At 37.9% G+C, this 11,682-nt stretch overlaps 1 protein-coding gene across 3 annotated transcripts in view; it reads right to left on the bottom strand.

Annotated features, from left to right (window-relative positions):
* The window catches only part of LOC108770135 (Protein tyrosine phosphatase 99A), a 230,540-nt gene extending 228,216 nt beyond the window's left edge, over positions 1-2,324 (bottom strand). For all 3 annotated transcript variants that reach the window (XM_018521487.1, XM_018521504.1, XM_018521494.1), the window contains exon 1: positions 2,048-2,324. In XM_018521487.1, the coding sequence (XP_018376989.1) occupies positions 2,048-2,261 (214 nt within the window). In that variant the 5' untranslated portion in view covers positions 2,262-2,324. The remainder of the gene's footprint in view (positions 1-2,047) is intronic.
* Positions 2,325-11,682: the final 9,358 nt, after the last annotated feature.

Genomic DNA, 11,682 nt, shown 5'->3' with positions numbered 1-11,682 from the left:
TTAATATCGAGCACGCAACGTGAAAAATGTAAATTCGCTCGATCTCCGATCCTGTACAGTACATTGATTCCTACGAACCACATTGTCGGGCAAAGTTCACTTTTCGCGCCAGTTATTACGCAAACGCCCGCCCGGTTGGCGTAATTTCACGTTGTTTTAGCGGCTCAGGCAAACTTTTTAGTCAAATTGAGTAAGGGATCGTGCATTGAATGCAAATCACCGCGACATAACGCGATAGGACCCGTTTCATTTCTCCTTTTTTGCGGTGAAGTTCGGCGGCCAAACTTATGCGCCGCTGAAGTTATGCCGCGCGCACTCCCATGATTCCAGCCCGTCGTCGCCTATAGGATGCTACGAAAAGTTTGCTTTTGACGCGGTGGGTTGCACGTGACGAATTCAAATCAGGCGTAAATACTTAAAGCAAACACTCCGCGAGAGGCTGGTAGGGATGGGGCTGCAACTCAGTTTTAAAATAAAGCATTAGGAACGACGAGCGGCGACGGGGTTGTTAAGAAGGGTGGTGTTGCTGTGCCTGGACCGGTCTGCCTTTCAAAGTTTACGGCGAACTTTGTGTAAACTCACCGAGTTTAGCAGTGAACTAGTTCATTGAACGCAGATCGGTAACCGCAATGAATGAGTCATAGATCATTTCGATTGTCCTCTGAATTTAAAATATCAACAGAATCAAAAATGATCCCGCAAGAGAGAGATCGGAGTTTCAATTATTAAGTAAATAAACTCTAAGTTTACGCGAAATGTGATAAATATTTCGCTTTAATTAAGGCAGTATCTTAAATTAAAACTAAATTAAATTGAAAGACCATCAATAGAATCAATATGCGCTTTAAAGATGATTCGACAATCTACAAGGGAGATTTTAATTCAGTTTGGCCCTGGAGGTGGATCTATAGCGATTTTCAAAATGTTTGGTTATCATTACAAAAGCAATCATATATATTGATATAAATATTTATGCAATATCTGTGATAGATTTTTATACTGCTTGTTATTCAAATTGAATCTTTCTTTATTTTCTTATTCTTTAAGAATTGTCAAAGTAATACTTTGTTTTAATGCAAAATAATAGTAGGCGGTCGATTTAATATTTTATATCTTTTATTTCGACCTGAGAAAATAATATTGTCAAGTTGCAAGAAATCCTCATGTATCGGAAAATTCTTTCCATATATATATATATAAAGACAATATATAAGAGAGGCAAGTAAGTTGCCTCCCTTTTTTAACTCACAGCTAAGAACAGAAGAATCGCATTTGAACTTTTATTTCGATCAGACACAATAGGAAATATATCGACAACTATACTATAGTATCGCGAAAGTTGCGAAGATGGTATTATTTATAATAAAAAGCAGAGAATTTAATTATTAGAATATTTTACAAGAAGTATTAAAATATTTAAAACGGATTACGTTTAAGATGACAGAGACGTTATCCAATGATTTCATAGCGGATTTATGTGCTGTAAGTTAATTAATAATATTTTCAAAGTCTATAAGTAATAAGCGGAATTTAACGAAGATAGATCTCCAAGTAATGAAACTAAAAGCACAACGTAGCCGTCCAGATTGGCGCAATATCAAATGACTTAGTACGCTATAGAACGAGTTTTTAATTCATTAATGATATTTGGTCTAAAAATATTACAGGCTTAAAATACAGGTTATTAGAAACGGAAATTTGATCTGTAGTTTTTTTTTTTTTAGATTAATCACAATAAGTCTACAGACCATTGCATTCACTATTTCAAGCTCCAATAAATATAAGAAATTTAATCGAGAGGTACGTATATGTTCAGAAATATGTAAAAAACAGAAAAAGAACATATTGATCCATTTTAGACTTCATATACATACACATCCCTTAATTTAATGCAATATAAGTTCGATCGATTGAATTAAAAGAGTTAATGAACGTCGGCGCTCTATTTTACCCAACTGGACTTGTTTCTCTCTCCGCGGAAAATATACATTTGAAAAAAAAAAAAGAGAGAAAGAGGAAAAACAATTAAGAACATTCCGCCACTTACCTCGGACGATGAGCTTGATCACAGCTTCCGGCGTATTCCTGTTGTTCACGAGACACTCGTACATACCGCTGTCGGCGGCGGTGACGGGATGCAGCTGCAACGAATAATTTTTCAACGACAGAGACATTCTGTTCTGTTCTGTTCGCCGCACGACAGTCGTGCTTCTGCTCTTATACTCGAGCAGCCGCATCCCGTTTGCCCGCCACTCGAGCATCAACACCAGCGAATCCTCCGTCACTCCCGGACACCCCAGCGTGACGTTCTTCCCCGCCTCCACGACGACGTCTTCCACCAACGAATTCATGGCATCTGCGAACATAGATCCTTCCATTACATTCGTCGTAACATTCGTAGCGAACGTTATCGTTGTGATAAAAACAAACGTGATCTCGGGGCTACGGTCCAGGAATGAGAATCGAGAAGCGAATGGGTGAACGGGCCCCGTGACGGATTCTTGTGGGTTCGGGTTTCACCTGCGTCAGGACAATTTCAGCGCAGAGCGAATAAAATCCGTGAATGACTGGACGTTCTTCGACTTAACAGCGCATCACGCTTCCTCGTAAGACCGGATATAAAAGAATTCTGACAAGGAAACATGTTAAAAAGAACTAACGTTACCAACCGAAATATCACGTTTGAAATAGATATTCTAGATGGTCAAATTTTGGGATTTTACGAATTCATACCCCACTTGGGCTGGAATGCTTGGCCATTTTAACTTGTTAAAGACAAAATACTTTGAAAATAATGCATTTAAAAAAAGTTTCACATAAAAATTGTAAGATTTAAAGAGGACCATCAAAAGATAAGCTATCTAGATTGTGACCAATAAGTTCCTGGATCCAAAATCTAATTAACTCATCTGATGGTTCTCTTCATTTTTTATTTGAAACAATTTTTCAAAAATGCGTCTATTCTCGAAATATTATAATTTATCCAAGTTAAAATGGCCAAACATATTTCGGCCCAAGTCGGATACATAATCCATAGGATCCCATGATTTGACTACCTGGAATACTCATACCAAACGTGATCTTTTGACCGCTAACGTTAGTTTTTTTACATCACTTTTCAATGTAGCACGTTCTCTTCTGAGCGCCGTCGATTGCGTCGATTTTTTTGGATCCGCACGCGCTCTCTTTCTCTCTCTCTCTCTCGAAGGAAAATTTAAATATTTTTTAACCACGCGACACGAACGAGTGATCTTGCGCACAACGGAGAGCTATTGCAGTTCCCTCGCGGTAAACGCTTGGAATATACTTGAGGGGATTAATGTACGCGCGAGTACGGCCAACACCGTAGCGAGATAGCTTCCGATCGACTTTTAAAATTTCACGCGGCCGCGCCGGATCGTAATTTGCAACGCAAAATATACGATGCCCTGGCTTGCGCGAATAAGCTCCACGCCATATTGCATCGCGGAATTTCTGAATACCTAGGCATCCAATTTTCTTCCTAACGAGTTGAATTTTTTTCTCCAACAGGAATATCTTCGATACACATTCTGGAACGTACGCTCTCCATACACGCGTTGCTATTTTACTCTCTCCGACCGCAAAACACCGTCGTCTAGAAAATCTATGAAAATCCATGCACGAACGAATGACACGCCAAGAGTTCGCGCGTGATTTCGTAAGCGTACACATACAGATATACATATATATATCGCGTATGAATATGTATCCGCTGTATCACGGAGCGAACCGTCGATCGTACGTGGCGAAACCGCGCCGGACATCACGATGCGGCAGGTCATCGAAGTAATTCACGAAGGGATTCCCTCCGCAATCTCTGGAAAGCCCTAGCAAAGCTTTCACTACGCGGATTTTCCAGCAAAACGGTATTCAGATCACGCGTACGTATTCATACGTGCATAAAGTACAAGTTCGAACCTTGCCAAGCATGCTCCTTTAGCGCATTCCCCGTCTCTTTCTCTTACGATCGGCATAAATCACGGCTCGCCCTTTGAGCTACGTCGTTGGACGAGTAACTGTCCCGTTCGTCTACCTTTGCAAACGCGATAACAAATTTATCGCAAAATAATATTTCTTCGCTCCTTGAAAATTCCCGCGATAAATTTTCTCTCATTCCCGTTAAATTTCACTCGTTCTTTTTTTTTTATTTCTTTTTAAAATTTATGTGCGGAATATATTCTAGTTCTCTTCTCTCAAAGCTAACACTGATTATTTTTACTGCAGAATGTTTATCTAAAAGCCTCTATCTCTCTCTCCTTTCTTTACTTTTAATTTTATGAATTCCTTTATCTTTCAAGTAGAACAATTTTATTTGATTGACAGCCTAATTGGCTAAAATAATTTAAATCTGGCCATTTTATATTAATATTAAAGGGAGACTGATGTATTTTTCATATACGTTTGCGGCAAAATAAATGAGATTTTTTTTATGATAATGATATTCATAATCAATAAAGCGCTCTAATAAAATGTGCCAAAGACTCGCACACTTTAGTAGTTCATTAATCAATAAAACATCATAACTCATTTCGATGGCTCGAAATAGGACACTTGAATTAAATAACGCGGCTATTTATTGATTATAGAATCAAGTCGTCTGATATTCAACATATTTATCTTGAATTTTCATCATCTACAAAATTTCGCAAATATATACTAAAATTATATTCTATATATATAATTTATTTTTTTCTTCTAAGATTATGAATGCAGATGGCTGTCCGACATATATAAATGTACATATGACATCGATCTAGTTTTAAAACTAAATTTCTTCAAACGTAACGTCAAAGTTACTCACGAAATGAGTCGACTGGGAAACGTTTCATGTCGGAAGATATCTCGACGGAATTTTCAAGCATACGTCGCTTCTCAAAGCTTCCTATATAAACCTTCTAAAAACTCAGACTACTCGCCCTCCCGCTTAACGTCATTACTTTACATCACCAATCCATGGGACCGTAAGGGGTATGTTGGGAGTCCTGTTAGCTCTCGATTAGTTCTCGATGGAACGCGCATCTATGAATAAAAAAGCATGCGTGGGGAAAATTAACGAAAATGCAGGTCGAAATAAACGCAATCGAGAGCATACAGCGGGAAAGTAATCCAACTGTTAATGACGTCGATCGTTTCGATAACCGCGCCAGTGAACACAAGAATGGAAGGCAAAAAGAATGAAACGAAAAAGAAGAAAGGAAACGATATAACGCATGGATACGTGCGATAACGCTTTCACATGATTCCGTCAACGAGAATCACCCTCGTTTGCACTAGCGACGACGAGGCATTCGCGGCTGCAGGACACTCGTAAAATCGACACGGCAGATTGTCCAAGAAAATAAAACCGTAATCGCACGTTTTGACAACAGTTCCTATATGACACACAAGCGCAAAAAAAAACTGCGAAAGAAAGAACTCCGCACAAATCACATAGAAAAAGTAGCTTCGGTCAAATTGGCTGAAACTATGATATTTTGTAAATTGTGAAATGCTGATTAAAAGTTTTCTTGGGCAAAACTATAAAAAATGGACAAATTTTGCTGTAATACCATTTGAAATTTTGAGTCTAATAGGACTGAAAAGTCTTTATTTGCTAAATTATTTTTTTGTTACTATATCTTAATATTTTTATACACATAATGACTATACAGAATAATGACTCAATTAATGTACAGAAAACACATAGTTGCTCTAAAAAAATGTAGTTTGTAAATATACATACTGCAAATTGCATAATTTTTTTAAAGCAACTATGTATTTTCTTTACACCAATTGATTCATCTCATTATTATGTGCTTACAAGTATTAAAGTACAATTATCAAAAAATGAATAGTTTAGCAGATAAAGAAACTTTTCAGTCCAATTAGACTCATAATGGCGACTTACGAATAATGCTACGTTAAAATCTATTTATTTTTTAGGCTTTTGCCTGAGGAAATTTTTGATCAGCCATTCATAATCTACAAAATATCGTAGCTTCAGCTAATTTTACTGAAGCCATTTTTTCCATACGATTTATACGGAGTCTTTTGCGAACAAAGGCGGAAATCTCTTCCGCATGTTTCAATCGCGAGCCAAATCCGCAAGCGTAATATCGAGGAAACGGTTTCCTGCTACCTGTGCTTCTCGGTTCACATAATTCCGCACGCCATTTCGTCGCGCGATCCACGCAAATTCAGAATATTAACGTCATAAACTTTCACGAGCTAATAACTAATCCTCGACGCAATTCGACGTTCGTACTTGGAGCTCGTGTTTAGACGTCGATCGCGCGAGCTGCGCAGTAAAATAATAGCAGTCGCTGAAAGATACCAGTACCGGCGCTACGTGTGTGCGTTATATTCTGTGCCAACTTCGGAGTGTAATCGATATAATTTAACTACACGGGCTGCGTTCAGAATTTCATCCGGATGCACCCAGATATTATTTTATCCTTGTTTAATATTCAGTGAACAACAAGGATAAAGTAATACCTGGATGCACCCGGGTGAAGTTTCTGAGCACGGCCATAGAGAGAATGAGGAAAGCAGAGTAACGGAAGGATCCTCGAGGATTGTAGAGAGTTGCCAATGTATATCACTTAAGCTATTTTTCATTATATTTTCCATTGGGTACTAATTTGTACGCAGCAATAGAAACTGTGATTTTATATTTCGAATTTATTATTACATGTCTCACTTTTCTTCAACAAATTAATTTGTTTAAGTCTTTTTGTAACATGTTGCAAAAGGCAATCGATCGTCTAATTCAAATCTATATAAGTCTTCCAATCGTATCTCTTTTGAAAGTATTGAAAGTATTTATGAATGAAACAAATTAAAAATAGAAGATTAGTAAGAGAAATCGTTAACTTAATTAGTATGTAATAATTAATTAATACCTAATTTTAATAATTTATCGAAAAAAAAGATCAAGTATTTAATAATTATAAAACAACAATAATGACAAGACAAGAATGTCAAAGCAAGATCGGCTTCAGATTATTTTTGCAATTGAAATTGTATTCATATATCAATTATTAATTTCATTATTGTCAATTATCAATCTTATCTTGCGGTGGTACGATTCATAGAAAATCTGATGAATTTTATAAAAAATAGCAATTTAGTCTTTTATAATAATTGCAAATATTTATATGTATGTTAATAATTAATGTAAAATATTTTATAATAAATTTTTTTATAAAAATATAAAAATTCATAATAAAATTGCATATATCAGCTACACAAATTTATTAAAAATTTATTTAAAGTTAATATCAGATGTACCTGATTGTTTAAAATACTGCTAACATATCTATATATAAAACGAGACGTATCTATTAAATTTTTTCTATATTACTTATTTTTTATTTATTTCATACTTTTTACTGAATGTTAATATTAAGTAATAATAAAATTAAATATCAATGAGGTATGAATTAGAGACAACCAGTACACATTCAGCAACTCCCCCCTATGATCACAGGCACACGCGCGTGTTTTTAAACTCCGAGTCATCCTCCCTCGCGTGCTGCTTAGTCCGGGAGGTCCATTTCGCGCACAAGTTAACATAATGTAAAAAGTTTCTCGACGGTGGATAACGCCACCGTTCTGCGTCGTGACGGAAAAATATATCGCGTTCGTCCCCGATCGCACGGTGTGGTTTTGATCGCGTTTGACTTGCGCGCGTCCCACCGTGGAAATGAAATTTCGCACGCGATTCTCTCTTTGTATCTTCGAGGCAAAGAAGCTCTGCACGCGAGAGAGTTTTCCAGCAACTACAGCAACAGAGCAACCGGTAACAGTAACCGAACGATGCGAACGCGCCTCGTTAATTCTTGAACTTTGTCAAAAGTACGTCGTAAAAAGTTTCCGTAGCGATTCCCACCGCCGTACTTACGAAAAACCATAAATTTCTCTTTCCCGGGGTGAATAGGGGGTGGCAATTTTTCGAATTTCGCGGCACACCGAGCACATTGAGTTTTTTCCCATTAGATCGCTAAATCACCGAAGAAATTAATGTTAATTACGGCACAAATCCCGCCGTAATGTCTCGATTGTGACAGATTCGAGGAGAAAGCGCGAGAATATTTACATTCGCCGAGTACAAACTGTCGGCCAATTATTTTATTCGGCTCTCAGGCGCGCTCGTTAATTATTCCTTACAAAGTGATATTCGTTATACTTCCCTGGGGAGATTAGTGGAAGCAAACGGCATCTTGAATCCCGCATGGGCCTTGAAATTTGCTTTAATGCTATAGGAATATTACGAGAGAACTTAATGCGCGTCTCCATGTCGGCGAAATAGCTTCCAAGCAACTATCTCTTTCCGCCGACGTCGTAGAAGAACCTACCTATTATCTCGAATTCTGTTTAGCAGTCTCCAGTGGGATTCAGAAAGAAAGCGTTAACTACGTAGACTCACTCCATGCAAATGCACAAGAAAGGGTAATACAACGTGATTTAATAGCAGCGTCACTTTTAAATAATAGAACAAATTGCTTAAGTTAAAATTGACGTATAATAAATTTAATTAGAAAAAAAATCTATCTTTTATTTAAATACACACAGAAAAATTCTATTGCTGAGAAATGTGGTTACTCAATTCACTTTCTTCCTTTTACGGAAGTAACGGTTGTCTTTAATAACGAATATTTTCTTAATAAAATAATCTTAAAATATACTTATTACAAATTTTAGAAAGTTAATCATTAGATACTCAAAACGGAAATATATTTCCTTTGGAAGAATGTTACAAAATTGATCAAACAAGTGGACTATATGTAATAAACAATCGAATTTATTTTAGTTTAATAATTTTGATTGAAGTATTAAACTTACTAGGATTCAGAATATGTTTTGAATAAATTTGATGCTTGTGATGAACTTATGATAGATTTATGGATGTGAACTTTTGAAATACTTCTGAAACAAGTAATTATTACTTTCGTATAGTATATATTTATCTGTATGTATAAACACCAATAGAATTTAGTTGCTCAGAGTTATTCAATGAATTTTGCAGTAATTAAAATTCTTATCTCAAAGCACGTGAAGTGCATCGTTTAGCGATCGTCAAGCAGCAGAAGCAACAATCAGCGTCCTCGACCTGCGACTGAGTCGCAAGGCCGACCTAAAAATTGAATTTTATCCTCTTTTCCTCGGCAGGAGACCGGCTCGGTACGCCGTAAATTAATTTACGCAAATCTTCCGCGGGCATGAATTTTTCCAGCACTAATTTCCCCAGAAGCTACCACGCTCTGCGAGATACGGTCACACGGTCGAGGCAAGCCGTTACCACGGTAATTACCTTCCTACCTTCGTTCCGCTTCGTCTTTTTGTCTCATAACCAAGTAACTATCTTAATTGCTTTTGCTTTTCTAACTCTGGATACTGCACTAAGTCCGGCTCGTTTTATACAGCGGAATGCTGGACCCCCTCGTCACCATTGTCGTTAGTGACTATCCGCGGGGGTTATCCTACCCTCATCCCGGGGGTCGATTTAAATTCGTTCCCCTCGCGCCATTCGCGCTTCCGCTCTTCTCACTCTCTTTCCGTCTCTTATCACTCCGTAACCCGCGCAGCCACCGATATTTTTTCATTATGCCTCCTTTGTTTTTTATCGGGACGACGATAACATCGCAACCTCCGCGTTGAAGTCGAAGCGGCGGCGGCGTCAGCGGTCGCAAAAGGCAATCTTCCTAAGAGAATCTTAAACGGTACGCGACGTCACTTCGTGCCAATTTTCGCTCCGTTAACCATCACACTGCGAGACGACGACCTTCGTTATTTCCCGTGGAAAATTTCGCGCCGAGAAGCAAGATCGAGGGCCATCGTCGCTCGTTCGACATGAATGAACAGGACTGTCGTCAAAGAAGCGTAAATGGTTTGTCGATCATTTTAATCGCAGCTACAATTTTGATGAAACAAACCAACTGCTTTTGTTGTAACGGGATAAATAAATAATAGCGGGAATTACCTCTGAAAAAGAAACGTTATTAACGCTTCATTACAATTTAGTCTTTTAGGATAAGTAGGATTGGTTAAAGTCGCAATGGCTAAAAATATCCCGTAAATTCACTCAGACTTTTTCATCTTTCTGCCAGTTGCCTTTCTTGCGGTGGTAAATCGCCGGCAGCAGTGTTGCAAAAGCGCGCGATTCCTTCCTCCGAGATTTCTGCCGTTTTCTTGCCGGTCATCAAATAGATAAGCGCGAAGCGTAACGCAAGTCTTCTCCAATTTTATGAAAACAGGGAGGATCTTGATACAGTTGATTGCCTTTCAGAAACTCCTAACATTAGTCGCGACAGACAAGGATTTATCGCGAGCAAGACAAGCCAGTTTTAATACCAACTCCCGAGAATTATTACACCGACAACTTATTAGCTTACAACGCTTGCCACCCGCACCTGGTAACAACTTCTCGCGTAAAGTTACAACGTAACGCGCTCATCTCTCGCGCGCTCGAATATTCTCTACGTCCTCTAGTCTTATTCTTTCTTTTCCGTTCAAGTATCATATAAGAATGTATCCATAGATTATGATATTACGCGATATTTCCTTGCGATCGAATCGCGAGATCGGACGCGCTCTGCCATCAGGATCTCCGTTTCATTAAAACGCCTCTATGCTGACACGAGAGGTAATCATCTGGAAACGGTAAATAACATTTTCATCGAGCGGTCGATCTGACAATAATAAGGAGGTCGCACGATTATTTTCCTGGAAAGGCTGCGCGCGTTAGATGGGGGTCGCCACTGCCGGTCGATTAATCATCGGTAGATTCCCATCAGCCGGGGCATATTTGCACGAACGCTGGTCGGGGAGAAGCGGGGAGAAGAGTTCGTTCGCGCGTTCGCCGCAGCTCGTACGAATTTCTGTCGAGAGTTGAAATCGTCGTAAATCTACGAACGATTCCCCGGAAATCGTCCGTGTCGACGCGCAGTACGTAAACTCCTCCGTTTAATCGCTCGCTCGGTCAAACGCCCTCGTTAATTACTTCCGATTTAATTAGCGTTTACCCTCTTACACCGGAGGGAAGTGTCTCCTTCGCCTCCCATCCCTCCACGCGTTGTAAATCATCGAATTTGGATGCTCCGGCGGTCCGACACCGCTTACATGTCGTACAATGCGCATCTCCGTCGCGCATGAGCAACGCCTTGTAAGAAATCTTATTCTTTTATTCTCGAGCATATCTGCTAGGAATGACATTTTTTACGGATTCTTTGGGTTGACTTTAATTAGAAAATGTAATAACAATGTAGAATGATTTATATAATTTCGTCACCAAATTGATTGCTTTACAAGAAAATTCATTATTGTCACGCAGTCTTTTTTCACTGTGACCGAAATTAAATGTATTTAATACACATGAGTAAAAAATGCCAAATTTTGTTGAGGCAGTTTTTCATGCCTAATAATATTTCTTATAAATTTATACTATTTCCAGTTCAAGAGCTAATTATATTTAAGCTAAATGTACACTGAGAATAAATACGTTGAAATTAAATATTTTAATTAAATAAATAAATATTTAATTAAATAAATATTTGTTTCGATTAGAAAAATATTTTATTTTATCTAATAAATTCTTTGAATAAAAAAAATCACTATTTTTAATATAAAATATGTAGCATTTTAGAAAAAGAAAATATTTACTTAAAAATAAGAAATTGTTTA

Source organism: Trachymyrmex cornetzi, unplaced genomic scaffold, assembly GCF_001594075.2.
Source record: "Trachymyrmex cornetzi isolate Tcor2-1 unplaced genomic scaffold, Tcor1.1 scaffold123, whole genome shotgun sequence".
Lineage (NCBI taxonomy): Eukaryota > Metazoa > Arthropoda > Insecta > Hymenoptera > Formicidae > Trachymyrmex > Trachymyrmex cornetzi.
Note: the sequence above shows the minus strand (reverse complement) of the source record. Positions and strands in the feature narration are given on the sequence as shown.